Here is a 20,878-nt window from a genome sequence, read left to right on the forward strand (position 1 = left end):
GTCAAGTGTCATTCTCAAACTTAACTTGGAATTCAATTGTATTGTGTTCACTTTTTCTCATAGGACCTTGTACTGTGAGGTTCCCAATTAACTCTGCCTCATTACATAATACTGGATCTAACTTCATCCCTTGGTTCCACAATGTATTGGGAAACTGCTGTGAAAATATTCTGCAAACCCATCTTCCAAACTACCTTTGCCAATTTAATTTCTCCAATCCATGTGAAAATGAAAGCGCTCTCTGATTATTACATTGCCATTGATACATGCTCCAATTATTCCTTGCTTAATGTTCTCCCCAATGATATAACTACTATGAGGGTGCCTATAACTTACTCCTCACCAGTATTTCCTGACATTTGTTATCCTGATCTTCACCCATCCTGGAAGAGCTTCACATCGCGATGTCTTGCAAAATCGCATTGGATCTTGTGAGGCGCGGTGAGCTGGGTAGATCCTGGGAGCAGGATCTCCTGTCACTTACCGCCCATATTGTGCCACGATGCGCTTCTGCTTTACGGGTGCAGTGTGGCAGGTAGATCACGTCCTTCGTCTCCCAAACTGAGAACTTCGCCCACTGCCTCTCAAGCAGATACAAAGAGAAATGTGCACTTGCATAGAGACAAGAAGGTAGAAAGAGGGGTGTGTGGACAGTTTGGTGAAGAGTGACAATGGTATAAATGAGCCCTGCATTGATGAGGTAACTGTGGACTGGTGATATTCATGACACTTTTTAAATTTGTGGGCTGTTTGTTTTGTTGGGAAATTCCAAATAATGATTTACAGTTGAAACATTAATGTCATTGGGAGTGATAGAAAATAGCCTCACTAGTTCTGATATCACTTTGCTCATCTTTCTATTTTATTCCTCAATCCAGCTGAAGAAGTAGAAAGACTGGCTGCCATGCGTTCAGAGTCACTGGTCCCAGGTACTCACACACCACCTATCAGGAGAAGAAGCAAATTTGCCACACTAGGAAGGCTGTTTAAACCATGGAAATGGAGGAAGAAGAAAAGCGAAAAGTTTAAACAGACATCTGCAGGTAGACATTTTTACAAATTACTCTAATCCATTCTGAATCTGGGGAGCCACAGAAATTAGTACAGTATTGGGACTGAGAAAATGGTGACAACCACTTCTCTGAAGCAGGGAGGAGACTTCACGGATAAGCAAACTTCTGTGCTGCTAAGCTCATTGTAGTCTGGGAACTTATTTACCTTTATCAAAATGTGATGTGTAAGTTTATTATGCTTCTTATTTCCATCTCCACCCCAGAACCACCCACTTATGTCTCATTTAAATACCTGGATGCCGGATTCACCTAGTGCCCAGACTCGATGGCTGCACTGAGAGCTCACCTGGGCACTTTTAGTACTGGCCTACACAAACATGGCCAAGTCGTAACGGCACCTGGGGGTCTGCCAGGCTATTGGAGACCATGGGTAGCCAGGGAAATGGCAGGGTGGCACCCTGACACTCCCCATGACATCCGGAAACCTTGGGCGGGATTCTTCGACCCCCCCCCGCCGGGTGGGAGAATCGCCGGGTGTTGGCGTGAATCCCGCCCACGCCGTCCTTCCAATTGTCCCACCCCCCCCCCCAAAACCGGCCCGGCGTGAGTCACGCCGCCCGCCTTGGAGAATGCCGGGGTCCGGCGCGACTCAGTGGGTGCCGGGGCCTCCCGAATTCTCCGGCCCGCGATGGGCTGAAGTCCTGCCCGTCTGTAGCCTGTCCTGCAGGTGTAAATCAGAGTAGGTCCCTTACCAACGAGACCTGGTAAGGGGTTCCTGGGGGGTCGCGGGGGGATCTTGCCCCGGGAAGTGCCCCCACGGTGCCCTGGCCCGCAGTCGGGGCCCACCGATCCGCGGGCGGGCCTGTGCCGTGGGGGCACTCTATTCCTCCGCATCGGCTGTTGTGGTCCTCCGTGATGGCCTATGCTGAGACGAACCCTCCCGTGCATGCACGGGGATGATGCCAGCATGCGCCAGCGCCGGCTGGCAGAGGCCATTCGGCACGGTTGGCACGGCGCTAAGCCTCTATCCCACCGGCCGGTGGGGCGCCAACCATTCCGGTGCGGGCCTAGCCCCTGAAGGTGCAGAGCATTCTGCACCTGTGGGCAGCACGACGCCGGAGTGATTCACGCCACTGCATCCCGCCGGGGCCACCCGCCCTGCCGGGTATGTTTGAATCCTGGCCCTTGGCACTGGCACCCTGCAATCCCATTATGTGCAGCCTCGGCAGAGAGTATCCCTCCAAGCCTAACAAAAGCAGCAAAGTGCCATTGGAGAGCTGAGTATTTCTCGGCACTGTGGTCGCCGGGAAACACCCCACTCAACACGCTGTTTAGCGAACTTTAACTTGAGTCCGCTGAATCGCCCCCATTATTTCTGTAGGCTGTGCTGGATACGTTTTCCTGGTAAATGTGCAAACGCATTTTCCTCAATCTGTTGCACTAACAAGACTATTCTGTAGTGACAAGTGCCTATAAAGTCTTTTGAGACACAAAAACACTTTTTTTTCATAAAATAATATATTTCTTTAGAAGCTTATTGAGTTATATTTGATCAGTGACAATCTAACAGAGATCTTTTATAAAGAATATGATAATTCATGATAATTTACTGATTATGATACTGGATTAGTAATGGAGGAGAAGTTATGAATGTAATTCCTAACATTGAAAGCCCTGAAATGTAAATGAGGGTCCCACTGTACCTTCTGGATCTAGGTGCCATTTTGCTGCTGCCCCCAGTACCCCTTCATGCCCTTAATCCATTTCAGCTTCCATCTCAGCACTATTTACAAAATCCTCAGCTGCTCTTGGGTCGAACACTGAAACGTTTGTGAAATATTTGGTTTAGTTCCATTGCAATTTTTGATAATTTAAATTATTTATGGGACCCTGTTGAGGGGCTTCAGTCCACACCTTTTCAAAATGTATTTTCATCTGTAGGATCAGGGGAAGAAGAATACCGAGTCACGCTTTGGAAATAAAATGTAACCATCTTTGGTTTGCGCTTATAGCAATAGTGCCCCAATTTTAAAATGTTCATCCATGTACTTTTTAAAGGTTGTGAAGTTTCCCACATCTACTAACCTCCCAGGCAGTGCATTCAGACTCTCACCACCGTCTAGATGAAATCTTTCTTCCTCAAATTCCCTTTAAAACTCCTTCCCTTTACTTTTATGCCTCCTCATTATTAACCCTTCAACTGAGGGGAACAACTGCTTACTATTCACCATACCCTCATAATCTTACACACCTCAATCTGGTTCCCCCTCCCAATCAACATCCTGGTGAATCTCCTCTCGCACCCTCTAGTGCAATCACATCCGACCGATGATGAGGCGGTCAAAACTGCATACAGTACTCCAGTGGTTTGCTAACCAAAGTTTGGTATAGCTCCAAAATAACCTTCCTACTTTTATAATCTAGTAAGAAGTCTTACAACACCAGGTTAAAGTCCAACAGGTTTGTTTGAAATCCACACACAGATTAATACCTTGATCCTTTCGGGGCCCTACTTCCTGGTTATCCTTTTCTCCTTAACGTACTCATAGAATATTTTGGGATTCTCCCCAATCCCATGCACTCATTTTTTCATGCCCCCTCTTTGCTCTCTTAATTGCTCTCTTAAGTTCCCTCCTGTATATTTTATACTCCACTAAGGCCTCCGCTGATTTTCTCCCTTTGCACTAGTTAAAAGCTTCTCTTGTCTTTCTTTTCCAGTCCTGAATATTCCTCGACATTCAGGGTTCTCTGGACTTGTTGCTCCTAGATTTCATCCTGAAGGGAACATGTTGGATAGTACTCTTCCTCATTTACTTTTTTTTTTTTTAAATAATTTTTATTGAGAAATTTTGATTTTATACAACATTGACGCACCTTAGTAAAATACCGAAAATAACAATAATATTAACAATCATATACATTCGCCCCATCCCCATGAACAACCCAGCATTTTAACAACAACGCAAATTAACACACTATAAAGTTACAGAATAAACACTACAATAATGCCCCCCCCCCCCCCCCCCCCCCCTGGGTTGCTGCTGCTATTGACCCAGTTACCTATCTCTGAGCCAGGAAGTCCAGAAAAGGCTGCCATCGTTTATAGAACCCTTGTATTGATCCTCTCAGGGCAAATTTGACCTTTTCCAATTTTATAAATCCCGCCATGTCACTGATCCAGGTCTCCACACTTGGGGGCCTTGCATCCTTCCATTGTAACAGAATCCTTCGATGGGCTACTAGGGACGCAAAGGCCAGGACACCGGCCTCTTTCGCCTCCTGCACTCCCGGCTCTACCGCAACTCCAAAAATCGCGAGTCCCCACCCTGGTTTGACCCTGGATCCAACCACCCTCGACACCGTCCCCGCCACCCCCTTCCAGAATTCTTCCAGTGCTGGGCATGCCCAGAACATATGGGCGTGGTTCGCAGGACTCCCCGAACATCTGGTGCACCTGTCCGCACCCCCGAAGAACCTACTCATCCTAGTCCCGGACATGTGGGCCCGGTGCAGCACCTTAAATTGGATGAGACTAAGCCTCGCACATGAGGAGGAAGAGTTGACTCTCTCCAAGGCATCCGCCCAAGTCCCGTCCTCTATCTGCTCCCCGAGTTCCTCCTCCCATTTAGCCTTCAGCTCCTCCACTGACGACTCCTCCACCTCCTGCATTACGTTATAGATGTCAGACACCTTCCCCTCTCCTACCCACACCCCCGAAAGCACTCTGTCCATCGTCCCCTGCGAGGGCAGCAAAGGGAATCCCTCTACCTGTCGCCTAGCAAACGCCTTTACCTGCAGGTATCTGAACATGTTCCCCTGGGGAAGGCCAAATTTATCTTCCAGTTCCCCCAGGCCCGCAAACCTCCCACCAATAAACAGGTCCCTCAATTTGCTGATGCCCGCCCTTTGCCACCCCCTGAATCCCCCATCCGTGTTACCCGGGATGAACCGATGGTTGCCACCCAGTGGAGCCTCCATCGAGCCCCCTGTTTCCCCCCGATGCCGTCTCCATTGTTCCCAGATTCTTAGGGTCGCCGCCACCACCGGGCTTGTGGTCAACCTCTTAGGGGAGAGCGGCAACGGTGCCGTTACCATGGCACCCAGGCTCGTACCTCTACATGACGCCATCTCCATTCTTTTCCACGCCGCCCCTCCCCCCTCCATCACCCATTTACGCACCATTGACACATTGGCTGCCCAATAGTACCCCAGAAGGTTGGGCAGCGCCAGCCCGCCTCTATCCCTTCCTCGCTCCAGGAACACCCTCCTCACTCTCGGAGTCCCATGTGCCCACACAAAGCTCAGAATACTGCCGGTCACTACCCTAAAGAAGGCCCTGGGGATAAATATGGGCAGGCACTGAAAAAGGAACAAGAACCTCGGAAGCACTGTCATTTTGACGGACTGCACCCTCCCCGCCAACGACAATGGCAGCATGTCCCACCTCCTGAACTCCTCCTCCATCTGATCTACCAGTCTGGTAAAGTTATTCTTGTGGAGAGTCCCCCAGTCCCTGGCCACTTGCACCCGTACCTAAAGCTCTCCCCTGCCCGCCTAAGCGGGAGCCTACCCATTCCTTCCTCCTGGTCTCCAGGGTGCACCACAAACACCTCGCTCTTGCCTAAGTTTAATTTATAACCTGAGAAGGTCCCAAACTCGGCTAGTAACTCCATCACTCCCGGCATCCCTCCCACCGGGTCCGCCACATACAGTAACAAGTCGTCGGCATACAACGACACCCTATGTTCCTCTCCACCTCGCACCAAGCCTCTCCACCTCTCTGAATCTCTCAATGCCATCGCCAGCGGCTCGATTGCCAGTGCAAACAACAAGGGGGACAGGGGGCAACCCTGTCGGTAAAGCCGGAAGTACTTCGACCTCCTCCTATTCGTGGCCACACACGCCATCGGGGCCTCATATAGCAGCCTCACCCATCTAATAAACCCTTCACCAAATCCAAACCTCCCCAACACCTCCCATAGGTACCCCCACTCCACTCTATCGAAGGCCTTCTCCGCATCCAGTGCCACCACTATCTCTGCCTCCCCCTCAATCGCCGGCATCATAATGACATTCAGCAATCTCCGCACATTCGTGTTCAGCTGCCTTCCCTTCACAAAACCTGTCTGGTCCTCGTGCACAACCCCTGGCACACAGTCCTCTATCCTGGTGGCCAGGATTTTTGCCAGCACCTTAGCGTCCACGTTGAGGAGAGATATGGGCCTGTATGAACCACACTGCTGGGGGTCCTTGTCCTTCTTTAAAATTAACGAGATTAGCGCCCGTGACATCGTCGGGGGCAAAGTCCCCCCCTCCCACGCTTCATTGAGTGTTCGCACCAGCAAGGGGCCCACTAGATCCACAAACTTTTTATAAAATTCCACCGGGAACCCATCCGGCCCCGGTGCCTTCCCTGACTGCATCTGCCCGATCCCCTTAACTAGCTCCTCCAGCTCAATCAGCGCACCCAACCCCTCCACCTTCTCCTCCTGCACCTTCGGGAAAGAAAGCCCGTCCAGAAACCTCTCCATTCCCCTCCTCTCCCCCGTTGGCTCCGACCGGTACAGTTCCCTGTAAAAATCCTTGAAGACCTCATTCACCTCTACCCCCTTCCGCACCACATTCCCACTCTTATCTCTCACTCCAGCAATCTCCTTAGCCGCATCCCGCTTACACAGCTGATGAGCCAGCATCCTACTCGCCTTTTCACCATGTTCGTACACTGCCCCTTGTGCCTTCCTCCACTGTGCCTCCGCCTTTCTAGTGGTCAGCAAATCAAATTTAGCCTGCAGGCTGCACCTCTCCCCCAACAGTCCCTCCTCTGGTGCCTCTGCGTATCTCCTGTCTACCTCCAGCATCCTTCCCACCAGTCTATCCCTCTCACTCCTCTCGCTCCTCTCCCTGTGTGCCCGGATTGATATCAGCTCCCCACGAATTACTGCCTTCAGGGCTTCCCAGACCATCCCCACCTGAACCTCCCCCGTATCATTCACCTCAAGGTACCCCTCAATACTTGCCCGGACCCTCCTACACACCTCCTCCTCCGCCAACAACCCCACATCCAACCGCCACAACGGACGTTGGTCTCGCACCTCTCCCATCTCCAACTCTATCCAATGCGGAGCGTGGTCGGAGATTGCAATGGCCGAATACTCGGCCTCCTCCACTCTTGGAATCAGTCCCCTACTCACCACGAAGAAATCTATCCGAGAGTAGACCCTATGTACGTGGGAGAAGAAAGAGTACTCGCGTGCCCTCGGCCTCACAAACCTCCATGGATCCACTCCACCCATCTGATCCATAAACCCTCTCAGTACCTTGGCCGCCGCCGGCCTCCTACCCGTCCTAGAGCTGGACCGATCCAGTGAAGGATCCAACACCGTATTAAAGTCCCCTCCTATGATCAGACCTCCCGCCTCCAGATCCGGGATCCGTCCCAACATACGCCTCATAAAGCCCGCATCGTCCCAATTTGGGGCATACACACTAGCCAGTACCACCTTCTCTCCTTGTAGCCTGCCCCTAACCATCACATACCTACCCCCCTTATCCGCCACCACCTCCGATGCCTCAAACGACACATTTTTCCCCACCAGAATCGCCACTCCCCGGTTCCTCACATCCAACCCCGAGTGGAAAACCTGCCCCACCCAACCCTTCCTCAGGCGGACCTGGTCCGCCACCCTCAGGTGGGTCTCCTGAAGCATTGCCACATCCGCCTTTAGCCCCTTCAGGTGAGCCAGTACCCTCGACCGCTCCACCGGCCCATTCAACCCTCTCACATTCCAGGTGACCAACTGGATCAGAGGGCGTCCCGCCCCCCTCCCCCGTCGACTAGCCATAGCCTGTCGACTGCCCGCCCCAGGCCAGCACCCCCTGCTCGACCCCGTCCCCATAGCGACAACCCCTCACCTCTGTCCCCCCAGCCCCCACCAGCTCCTTCTTGACCCTACCAGCAGCAACCCGGTATTCCCCTTTCCCCCCCTCCCTTCCCCCCCAGGCTAGGAACCCTCCCAGCCGCGAACCGTCCTCCATTGTACTTCCGTGGGTCAGCTAACTTCTGCTGACCCCGGAAACTCCCGCCAATAGCCCGACCCCTCCCGAAGTGGGATCATCCCCCAATCTATCCCTCCTCCTGGCACCGCTCCAGCGCGGGGAAGAACCAGTTAAGGCCCCGCCTCCCCGTCACCATCTCCACCCCCCAGCCCCGCAGCACGGGAAACCAGAGGAAAGCCCGCGCTTTCGCACTGCCCCACCACACCCTTCTGACGCAGCTCCCAAATATCAGCCCCACTCCATACCCCCACTCCGGCATAGAATACAACATACCCCCCCGACCCTCCCCTCAAGATACACAGCCCAAACAATGTCCCACAGCACAAAAACAAAAACATAGCAGAACAACCCCTCCGTAAATAACCATATCAAAATTGCAAAAGTACTAAAACAAGAAGAAAACAACAGAAGAAAAAGAGAACACAGCAACAGCAGAACCCAGCACTAATATCTTACAGCCGACCTCGCAACCCCCAACCCCTAGTTCAAGTCCAGTTTCTCCGTCCGCACGAAGGCCCACGCCTCCTCCGGGGAATCGAAATAATAGTGCCGATCCAAATAAGTTACCCACAGGCGCGCGGGCGGCAACATTCCGAACTTTATCTTTTTTCTATAAAGCACCTCTTTCGTCCGATTAAATCCGGACCGCCGCTTAGCCACCTCCGCACTCCAGTCCTGGTAGATCCGCACTACCCCATTCTCCCAATTGCTGCTCTTCACCTTCTTGGCCCAGCGCAGCACGCACTCCCGATCACTGAACCGGTGGAACCTCACCAGCACCGCACGCGGGGGTTCATCTTCCTTGGGCCTCCTGGCCAGCACCCTGTGCGCTCCCTCCAGCTCCAAGGGCAGATGGAGAGATCCGGCCCCCACTAGCGAATTCAGCATTACAGCCACATAGGCTGTCAGGTCCGATCCCTCCAGCCCTTCTGCAAGGCCCAAGATCCGCAGGTTTTTCCGCCTCATGCGGTGATCCAGCTCCTCAAAGCGTTCCTGCCACTTCTTGTGGAGTGCTTCGTGCCCCTCCACCTTACTCACGAGGACCACGGCCTCCTCCTCTCGTTCAATGGCCTGCGTCTGCAACTTCTTGATGGCAGCACCCTGGGTGGACTGAATCTCTGACAGCCTTCTGTTCATTTCCTGCAGAGAGCTCAGTACTTCATCCTTGAATTCTTTCAAGCAGCGCAGGAGATCAGTTTGTTGCTCCTGGGCCCACAGCCTCCAATCCTCTGGGGCTCCTCCGGCGGCCATCTTGGATCCCTTCCCCCGTTTTTTCTGAGGAGCTGCTGCTGTTTTTTCCCCCTTTCCACTCCGAGTTCGAGTCATGGACTGCAGGGAAAGTCATTCAGCACACCTTCCCCCACCGGGAAACGTCGAAAAATTTCCGTTTTGGGCTCTCAAAAGAGCCGAAAAATCTCTTTAAAACGGGAGCTTCCAAATGTGTGGCTTACTGGTCCATCACAGCCACCGGAAGTCCCTCATTTACTTTTTGAATGTCCCCCACTACTCTGCAGTAAATTCACTGACAAGAAGTTGTTTGCTGTTATTTTGGCCAGATCCTGCCTCATTCTAATAAAATCTGTCTTCCCCAATCCAAAATCATTTTTTGCAGACCATCATTTTCCCTTCCATTAACAAAGTTAAATCATACTATGTTATGGTTGCTGTTACTAAAATGCTCCCCCATTGCCACCTCGAACATCAGTTCTGCTCAATTCCCCATAATTAAGTTCTTTATTTAGCCTGGTATTCTCCAAACAGGATTTCTTTAGTACCCTTCCCATGTTCCTGGTTCTAAGATGGGTCCAAATGATTGGGTCCTCCCTCTCCGTTATCCTCTCAAGCTTTCTCGAGATGTCCCTTGCCCTGGTACCAGGTATACACAACTTGATTTTTTTCTATTCGCTCATGGGATGTTGGCGTCGCTGGCTGGGCCAGTATTTATTGCCCATCCCCAATTGATCTTGAGGGGGCAGTTAAAAGTCAACCATTATGCTTGCAAAAGATGGTGTCTGTCCCTCTAAATACTGAATCCCCTGCAGCTACTGCATTACAATTCCATCTTACTCTTTTCATATTTGGCCAGCCTCTTGCCAAATGAACTATGGTCTGCGTTCTGGCTGTCCTTTGAAAAGTTTTATCTTTATCCTATCAATTTATGCAAGTACACATTTTCTATCTCACCCTTACTCAGCAAGAGAATTGTGAATTGCCGAGGCCCAGAAATGAAGCTAAGTCCCACTTAGTAGCAGGGTCGTTCTCAGTGCCACTGGCGCCGGGGAAAACCCGGCTAAACACACCTGATATGGGACCCTTATTTAATTTCAGTTAAATCGCGCCCAGAGTGTTCCTCAAATGGTGACATCTGGGAAGTGTTGAACTTCAAACGTACTTCGGTGTCCTTGTTCATGAGTAACTGAAAGTCAACCTGCAAGTACAGAAATTGATTAAAATAACAAATGGTATTTTGGTCTTTATTACAAGAAAATTTGAGTACAGGATTATAGAACATAGAACATAGAACAGTACAGCACAGAACAGGCCCTTCGGCCCTCGATGTTGTGCCGAGCAATGATCACCCTACTCAAACCCACGTATCCACCCTATACCCGTAACCCAACAACCCCCCCTTAACCTTACTTTTTAGGACACTATGGGCAATTTAGCATGGCCAATCCACCTAACCCGCACATCTTTGGACTGTGGGAGGAAACCGGAGCACCCGGAGGAAACCCACGCACACACGGGGAGGACGTGCAGACTCCGCACAGACAGTGACCCAGCCGGGAATCGAACCTGGGACCCTGGAGCTGTGAAGCATTTATGCTAACCACAATGCTACCGTGTTGCCCATATAGATTTATTTCAATTATATATGGCCTCACAGCACCAGGGACCCGGTTCAATTCTGAACTTGGGGGACTCTCTGTGTTGAATTTGCACGTTCTTCACGTATCTGCGTGGGTTTCCTCCATGTGCTCCGGTTTCCCTCCACAGTCGAAAGATGTGCACGTTAGGTGGATTGGCCATGCTAAATTGTCCCTAGTGTCCCTCAGGTTAATTGGAGTTCCAGGGTAACTGGGTGAGGTTGTGGTCGTAGGTGGAGTGCTCTTTCAGAGAGTCGATGGGCTGAATGGTCTCCTTCTGTATTGTAGGGATTCTATGATATAGAGCTTTGATGAGACCGCACCTGACATTTTATGTACAGTTTTTGTCTCCTGTTCTAAGGAAAGATACATTTACCATGAGTGCAATAAGGTTCACCAATCTAATTCCTTGTGCGGAGGGATTGTCCTCTGACGAAACATTAAATAGATTGGGCCTTATTTTTTTTTAGAGAAACAGAACAGAACAGGCCCTTCGGCCCACGATGTTATGCCAAACTTTTGTTCTAGGTTAATCATAGATCATAGAATTTTGGACACTAAGGGCAATTTATCATGGCCAATCCACCCAACCTGCATAACTTTGGACTGTGGGAGGTAACCGGAGCACCCGGAGGAAACCCACGCACACACGGGGAGGATGCGCAGACTCCACACAGACAGTGACCCAAGCCGAAATCGAACCTGGGACCCTGGAGCTGTGAAGCAATTGTGCTATCCAAAATGCTACCGTGCTGCCCTTAAGAACAAATTAATCTACACTCCATTATTCTACCATAATCCATGTACCTATCCAATAGCCGCTTGAAGGTCCCTAACGTTTCCGACTCAACTACTTCCACAGGCAGTGCATTCCATGCCCCCACTACTTTCTGGGTAAAGAACCTACCTCTGACATCCCCCCTATATCTTCCACCATTCACCTTAAATTTATGTCCCCTTGTAATGGTTTGTTCCACCCAGGGAAAAAGTATTTGACTGTCTACTCTATCTATTCCCCATCTCATCTTATAAACCTCTATCAAGTCACCCCTCATCTTTCTCTGTTCTAATGAGAAAAGGCCATGCACCCTCAACCTTTCCTCGTAAGACCTACTCTCCATTCCAGGCAACATCCTGGTAAATCTCCTTTGCACCTTTTCCAAAGCTTCCACATCCTTCCTAAAATGAGGTGACCAGAACTGCACACAGTACTCCAAATGTGGCCTTACCAAGGTTTTGTACAGCTGCATCATCACCTCACGGCTCTTAAATTCAATCCCACTGCTAATGAACGCTAGCACACCATAGGCCTTCTTCACAGCTCTATGCACTTGAGTGGCAACTTTCAAAGATCTATGAACATAGACCCCAAGATCTCTCTGCTCCTCTACATTGCCAAGAACCCTACCGTTAGCCCTGTATTCCGCATTCATATTTGTCCTTCCAAAATGGACATCCTCACACTTGTCAGGGTGAAACTCCATCTGCCACTTCTCAGCCCAGCTCTGCATCCTATCTATGTCTCTTTGCAGCCGACAACAGCCCTCCTCACTATCCACAAGTCCACCAATCTTCGTATCATTTGCAAAAATACTGACCCACCATGAGAGGTGATCTCATTCAAACAGAAAAAAATCTTACAGATGGAGGAAGGATGTTTCCCCTGGCTGGGGGATAGGGTTGAGAACCAGGGAACACAACCTCAGAATTAGGGGAATGCCATTTATGACTAAGATGAGGAGGAATTACTTTATTCACAGGGTGGTAAAACTTTACTCCAGCAAGCTGTGGAAACCAAATTGTTAAGCATGTTCAAGACAGAGGGCAGTAGATTTCTAAATATTAAACACATCAAAGGATGCAGGGAAAGTGTGGGGAAATGATGTTGAAGTGAAAGATCTGCCATGATCTCACTGAATGGCGAAGTGGGCTCGAAGCACTGAATGACCTATTCCTATTTCTTAAGTTTTCAACATATGCATGCTTGTAAGTCTAAATCTATTTTGTTTTATTTGTTCATGGGATGTCAGTATTGCTGGCAAGGCAGGCATTAATTCTCCATCTCTAATTGTCCTTGGTAAGGTTGAATGGCTTCTTGAATATCTGCAGTCCCCATGTAGGCACATCTACAGGGCTATGCAGGAGAGTGTTCCAGAATTTCGACATAGCAACAGTGAAGAGACAGTGATATATTTAAAGTCAGGAATGTGTGTAGTTTGGAGGAGGTGATGTTCCAATGTTTCTGCTGGCCGTTGTTAGGCCTTAGTTTAATCTCACAACAGACACACAAGCTGGTTAAGATGGCTATTTATTATCACAAGCTTGGTTTTGTGTACACGGAGATGAGATCTGGATGCTTGCCAAGGTCTATGTTGGAACCAACAATTCTACGGACACGTGCTTGTAGGATTAGAATAGCGGTTTTAATATACTTACAACAGAGCCAGCCTGTTAGCCGTTGAACTTTCGGTGAACTGGCCGGCTGACCCTGTGGCACTGATCTTTATACAGCAGCTCCCGGGGAGGAGTCCTGGGCAGAGCCAAGGGAGAAGTCCCGTACAACTTTCGAGCATTCCCAGAGCTACTCCCCCTGGAGGTCAGGTAGTGCAACTGCACTTATAATATAGACACATGTATATACGGGTTATAATCTGGTGTGAATCACATTCACCACATTCACCCTCTGTGAACAAAATCGAGTCCAGCGGGGGTGGTAGCTCACAGAGTTAGTCTGTCCGATGGACGAATTGTTCTTTTCGACCTGCGGAGCACCGGGGTCACAGCCTCTTGCGGTGGCTGGGTGGGTGTTGAGAGCTGGGGTACGATGGCAGACTCCGGGGCAGGTCTCGTCCGAACTTTATACACCTCTGGCTCGACCGGAGACTGGGGGCGCTGGGGGCGGGCTGATTCTGGCGCGTGGAACCGGTGGGGTGAGCTTGCGGAATCGGGGGCGCGAGGGGGCGGCAGCATAGGGAACGGGGTAAGGGGTTCCTTAGTGGGGGTGGGGGGGGCTGGATCCAGCGGGTGCCAGGTCCCGAAGGGATACTGTGTCCTGGCGACCGTCCGGGAACTCCACGAATGCATACTGGGGGTTGGAATGGAGGAGGCGCACCTTTTCAACAAGGGGGTCAGTTTTGTGCCCCCTGACGTGCTTCCTCAGGAGGACCAGGCCTGGTGTCCTCAGCCACGCCGGAAGTGAGACTCCCGTGGTAGTGCTCCTAGAAAAAATGAAGAGTCGCTAGTGAGGGGTTTGATTTGTAGCTATACAGAGGAGGGATCTAATTGCGTGGAGCGCATCTGGGAGGACTTCTTGCCATTGGAAGACTTGGAGTTTTCTAGACCGGAGGGTCAGCAGGACGGTCTTCCAGACCGTCATGTTCTCCCTCTCCACCTGTCCGTTTCCCTTTGGGTTGTAGCTGGTAGTCCTGCTCGAGGCGATGCCCTTGTCGAGCAGGTACTGACGCAGCTTGTCACTCATAAAGGACGAACCCCGGTCGCTGTGCACGTAGCTGGGGAAACCGAACAGGGTGAAGACACTATGCAGGGCCCTAATGACTGTGTGGGAGGTCATATCAGGGCATGGAATGCCAAAAGGGAATCGGGAGAACTCGTCGATGATGTTGAGGAAATAGATGTTCTTGTTAGTGGAGGGGAGTGGCCCTTTGAAATCGATCGCAAGGTGTTCAAAATGCCTAGAAGCCTTGACCATGTGGGCCCTGTCTGCTCTATAGAAGTGCGGTTTGCACTCCGCACAGATCGGGCAGTCCCTGGTGACCGCTTTTACCCCCTCGTTGGAGAAAGGCAGGCTCTGATGTAGTGGGCGAGCCGGGTGACCCCTGGATGGCAGAGGTCCACATGGACGTCTTTCAGACCGCTGATCTGTGCGCTGGCGCATGTCCCGCGGGATAGGGCATCCGAGGGCTCGTTGAGCTTCCCCGGTCGATATTTAATATCGTAACTATAGGTGGAGAGTTCGATCCTCCACCAAAGGATTTTATCATTTTTTATTTTGCCCCTTTGCAAGTTGTCAAACATAAAGGCAACCGATCGTTGGTCGGTGATGAGGGTGAACCTCCTACCTGCGAGGTACTGCCTCCAGTGACGAACAGCCTCCACGATGGCTTGTGCTTCCTTCTCGACAGAGGAGTGTCGGAGTTCTGAAGTGGATAGGGTACGGGAGAAAAATGCAACGGGCCTCCCTGCCTGATTTAAAGTGGCTGCTAGAGCTACCTCTGAGGCGTCGCTCTCAACCTGAAAGGGAGTGGATTCATCCACCGCCCGCATGGCTGCTTTGGTGATGTCCTCCTTGATGCAGCAGAAGGCCTGGCGCGCCTCAGCAGACAGGGGAAATCGTGTGGCCTTAAAGAGTGGGCGGGCTTTGTCCGCATATTGAGGGACCCACTGGGCGTAGTATGAAAAGAACCCCAAGCACCGTTTGAGGGCCTTGGGGCAATGAGGGAGGGGGAGTTCTAAGATACGGGAGCATACGGTCCGGGTCTGGGCCCAGGACTCCGTTCTCCATGACGTAGCCGATGATGGCCAGTCTGTTTGTGCGGAAAACGCATTTCTCCTTGTTATAAGTGAGATTTAATTTCTGTGCCGTTTGGAGAAAACGGTGGAGGTTGGCGTCGTGGTCCTGCTGGTCATAGCCGCAGGTGGTAACATTGTCCAGATACGGAAACGTGGCCTGCAGCCCGTACTGGTCTACCATTCGGTCCATTGCTCGTTGGAACACCGAAACCCCGTTGGTGACGCCGAAGGGAACCCGGAGGAAGTGGAAGAGGCGGCCATCGGCCTCGAACGCCGTGTAGTGGCGGTCCTCCGGGTGGATTGGGAGCTGGTGGTCTGCAGACTTCAGATCCACCGTGGAAAATAGCCGATATTGGGCGATCTGGTTAACCATGTCTGCAATTCTGGGGAGGGGATACGCGTCTAGGAGCGTAAAGCAATTTATGGTCTGGCTTTAGTCGCCGACCATGCAAAATTTTTCCCCGGTCTTGACGACCACCACCTGAGCTCTCCAGGGACTATTACTGGCCTCTATGATCGCCTCACTGAGCAGCCGCCGGACCTCCGATTGGATAAAGACCCTATCCTGTAGGCTGTATCGCCTGCTGCGAGTAGCTACTGGTTTGCAAACTGGAGTGAGATTGGCGAAGAGAGGAAGAGGGGGAGATGCGCAGCGTAGCGAGGCTGCAGATAGTGAGTGGGGGCAGGGGCCCGCCGAAGCTGAGGGTGAGGCTTTTGAGGTTGCACTGGAAATCCAGGCCTAATAAGAGTGGCGCGCAGAAGTCGGGCAGGACATAAAGTTTAAATTTAGAATAACTAGTGCCTCGAATTGTGAGCGTAGCGACGGTGCGTCCTCGGATTTGGACTGAGTGGGAGCCGGAAAAATAGAAAGCGAACAGCGTCTTACCAGTTCTGGATGTATAAAGCTCTCGGTGCTCCCGGAGTCAAAGAGGCATGGCGTGCTGTACCCGTTGATCTGGACCTCCGCCATCGAACTTCGTAGGTGCTTGGGGCAGGATTGATCCAGGGTGACCGCGTTGAGTTGCGGACCGCGTGGTGAGTGCCTGGGGAAGTCGTATTCTTCAGATGAGCTTTCTGAGCATGCCGATGCAGATGGGGCCTATGGATCGCACGTGGTGAGCGGCGAGGAAGATGGCGGCCCCCATGAGTCGCACGTGGCCGGCCGCATGGTGGGGGTTTGCCAAGATGGCGGCCCCCATGGATCGCACGTGGCGGGAGGGGGCGGAGTTGCGGTGTAGGCCGCAGCGTTTCGGGCCCCGCGGGCCCGCTGGTGTTGGGAGCGATTTGTTCTCTCTGCAGGGGAGTTAAAAACTGGGGCCCTTTTCGCGAGGCACACTCTGGCATAGTGGCCTTTCTTCCCTCAGCTGCTGCAGGTCGCGGATCGGGCTGGGCAGTGCTGCCGCGGGTGCTGGCTTTGGCCACAGAAATGGCAGGCTGGGGCAGCTAACTGGCTTTGGCAGAGCGGTAGCTGGGGGGCCGTGCGGCACAGGCCTGGGGGGACTGTTGTTCGGGAGTCCACGATGAGGTCGCGGGTCCGGGGGAAACGACGTGAGGCTGCGGAAGGAAACTTCCATAGTGGTAGCAGCCTCCACAGTAGTGTCTAAGTCCTGGGCCCCCTTTTCTAGCAGTCTTTGGCGCACATAGTTAGACCTGAGGCCCGCTACGAAAACGTCCCGCACAGCAAGCTCTCTATGTTCAGCCGCGGTAACGGCTTAGAACATAGAACATTACAGCGCAGTACAGGCCCTTTGGCCCTCGATGTTGCGCCGACCCGTGAAACCATCTGAAGCCTATCTGATCTACACTATTCCATTTTCATCCTTATGTCTATCCAGTGACCACTTAAATGCCCTTAAAGTTGGCGAGTCTACTACTGTTGCAGGCAGGGCGTTCCACACCCCTACTACTCTGAGTAAAGAAACTGCCTCTGACATCTGTCCTATATCTACCACCCCTCAATTTAAAGCTATGTCCCCTCGTGTTGGTCATCACCATCCGAGGAAAAAGACTCTCACTGTCCACCCTATCTAACCCTCTGACTATCTTATATGTCTCTATTAAGTCACCTCTCAGCCTTCTCCTCTCTAACGAAAACAACCTCAAGTCCCTGAGCCTTTCCTCGTAAGACCTTCCCTCCATACCAGGCAACATCCTAGTAAATCTCCTCTGAACCCTTTCCAAAGCTTCCACATCCTTCCTATAATATGGTGACCAGAACTGCACGCAGTACTCCAGGCTTGATAATTACAGTCATTGGAAAGATTGTTCAATTTCCTTACAAACTCGGCAAGCGTTTCTGTAGGCCGCTGACGGCGAGTCGTAAACACGTGGCGTGCATAAACCTCGTTAATGGGCCTAACGTACATTTTGTCCAATATTGCCAGCGCTGCGGTATAAGAACCAGCCGGATTCAGCTGTGTGGAGATTATGTGGCTTACCCTCGCGTGCAGTAGGCTGAGTTTTTGTTCCTCCGTTGTTCCGGCGGTGCTGGCTTCTGCCAGGTAGGCTTTAAAACATCTCAGCCAGTGAGAAAAAATGTCCTTAACCTCTGCATCCTGTGGGTCGAGTTCTAGGCGTCCGGGCTTGAGGGCTGCTTCCATGATTTCTTCGACTGTTTCCTAAGTATATTAAATTGTTGGAACCAACAATTCTACGGACACGTGCTTGTAGGATTGACCCGTTTTCGGTGGGTCCCACTGGCGTAAATCAAACCAGTCCGGACCGGTGGGACCTGGCTTTACAGGCAGCCTGCAGAGTCCTCGGGGGTGGGGGGGCCTAACCTGCGATCGGGGCCCACCGATCCGCTGGGAGGCCTGTGCCGCGGGGGCACTCTCTCCCTCCGTGCCGGGTAGCGGAGAATCCCGCCCATGCTTGTTAGGTGAATTGGACATTCTGAATTCTCCCTCTGGGTACCCAAACAGGCGCTGGAGTGTGGTGACAAGGGGGTTTTCACAGTAATTTAATTGCAGTGTAATTTAAGCCGACTTTTGACATGAATAAAGATTCTTATTATTATCAGTTGTTGGAAGAGGATAGCTAGTGAGCAGTAGGAACCTTCCTTGCCTATGTTTGACTTGATATGAGACATAGAGGTCCAGAGTCAAGAACAAAAGAACAAAGGAAATTACAGCACAGGAACAGGCCCTTCGGCCCTCCCAGCCTGCGCCGATCCCAATCCTTTATCTAAACCTCTTGCATATTTTCTAAGGATCTACATCCCTTTGTTCTCCACCCGTTCATATATCTGTCAAGATGCATCTTAAATGATGCTATTGTGCCCGCCTCTACCACCTCCGCTGGCAAAGCGTTCCAGGCACCCACCACCCACTGTGTAAAAAACTTTCCACGCACATCTCCCTTAAACTTTCCCCCTCTCACCTTGAAATCGTGACCCCCTCGTAATTGACACCCCCACTCTTGGAAAAAGCTTCTTGCTATCCACCCTGTCCATACCTCTCATAATTTTGTAGACCTCAATCAGGTCCCCCCTCAACCTCCGTCTTTCCAATGAAAACAATCCTAATCTACTCAACCTTTCTTCATAGCTAGCACCCTCCATACCAGGCAACATCCTGGTGAACCGCCTCTGCACCCTCTCTAAAGCATCCACATCCTTCTGGTAATGTGGCGACCAGAACTGCATGCAGTATTCCAAATGTGGCCTAACCAATGTCCTATACAACTGTTACATGACCTGCCGACTCTTGTACTCAATACCCCGTCCGATGAAGGCAAGCATGCTAAATGCCTTCTTGACAACTCTATCGACCTGCGTTGCCACCTTCAGGGTACAATGGACCTGAACTCCCAGATCTCTCTGCACATCAATTTTCCCCAGGACTCTTCCATTGACCATATAGTCTGCTCTTGAATTTGATCTTCCAAAATGCATCACCTCGCATTTGCCTGGATTGAAATCCATCTGCCATTTCTCTGCCCAACTCTCCAATCTATCTATATTTTGCTGTATTCTCACACAGTCCTCCTCGCTATCTCCAACTCCACCAATTTTAGTATCATTTGCAAACTTGCTAATCCGACCACCTATACATTTGTCCAGATCATTTATGTATATCACAAATAACAGTGGTCCGAGCACGGATCCCTGTGGAACACCACTAGTGACCTTTCTCCATTTTGAGACACTCCCTTCCACCACTACTCTCTGTCTCCTGTTGCCCAGCCAGTTATTTATCCATCTAGCTAGTACACCCTGTACCCCATGCAACTTCACTTTCCCCATCAACCTGCCATGGGAAACTTTATCAAACGCCTTACTGAAGTCCATGTATGTGACATCTACAACCTTTACCTCATCAATTAACTTTGTCACTTCCTCAAAGAATTATGTTAGGTTTGTAAGACATTACCTTCCCTGCACAAAACCTTGCTGCCTATCACTGATAAGTCTATTTTCTTCCAAATGTGAATAGATCCTATCCTTCTGTATCTTCTCCAACAGTTTGCCTACCACTGACGTCAAGCTCACAGGTCTATAATTCCCTGGATTATCCCTGCTACCCTTCTTAAATAAAGGAACAACATTAGCAATTCTCCAGTCCTCTGGGACCTCACCCATGCTCAAGGATGCTGCAACGATATCTGTTAAGGCCCCAACTATTTTATCCCTCGCTTCCTCAGTAACCTGGGATAGATCCCATCCAGACCTGGGGACTTGTCCACCTTAATGTCTTTTAGAATACCCAAAACTTCCCTCTTCCTTATGCCGACTTGATCTAGAGTATTTAAACACCCATCCCTCACCTCAACATCCACCATGTCCCTCTCCTGGTGAATACCAAGGCAAAGTGCTCATTAAGAATCTCACCCATTTCCTCTGACTCCACGCATAAATTCCCTCTTTTGTCTTTGAGTGGGCCAATCCTTTCTCTAGTTACCCTCTTTCTCCTTATATACAAATAAAAGGCTTTGGGATTTTCCTTAACCCTGTTCGCCAAAGATATTTCATGACCCCTTTTAGCCCTCTTTATTGCGCGTTTGAGATTCATCCTACTTTCCCGATATTCCTCTAAAGCTTCATGAGTTTTAAGTCACCTAGATCTTACGTATGCTTCCTTTTTTATCTGAGCTAGTCTCACAATTTCACCCGTCATCCATGGTTCCCTAATCTTGCCATTTCTATCCCTCATTTTCACAGGGACATGTCTGTCCTGCACTCTAATCAACCTTTCCTTAAAAGACTCCCACATTTCAAATGTGGATTTACCCTTAAACAACTGCTCCCAATCCACATTCCCTAGTTCCTGCCGAATTTTGTTATATTGGCCTTTCCCCAATTTAGCACTCTTCCTTTAGGACCACTCTTGTCTTTGTCCATGAGTATTCTAAAACTTACGGAATTGTGATCGCTGTTCCCAAAGTAATCACCGACTGAAACTTCAACCACCTGGA

The 20,878-nt window shown here is 50.7% G+C and overlaps 1 protein-coding gene across 9 annotated transcripts in view; it reads left to right on the forward strand.

Moving 5' to 3' along the window:
- The window catches only part of phactr1 (phosphatase and actin regulator 1), a 707,078-nt gene that overhangs the window by 234,711 nt on the left and 451,489 nt on the right, over positions 1–20,878 (forward strand). For all 9 annotated transcript variants that reach the window (XM_038797119.1, XM_038797115.1, XM_038797116.1 and 6 more), the window contains one exon: positions 879–1,043. In XM_038797119.1, the coding sequence (XP_038653047.1) occupies positions 879–1,043 (165 nt within the window). The remainder of the gene's footprint in view (positions 1–878; positions 1,044–20,878) is intronic.

Source organism: Scyliorhinus canicula, chromosome 5 (genome assembly GCF_902713615.1).
Source record: "Scyliorhinus canicula chromosome 5, sScyCan1.1, whole genome shotgun sequence".
Taxonomy (NCBI): domain Eukaryota; kingdom Metazoa; phylum Chordata; class Chondrichthyes; order Carcharhiniformes; family Scyliorhinidae; genus Scyliorhinus; species Scyliorhinus canicula.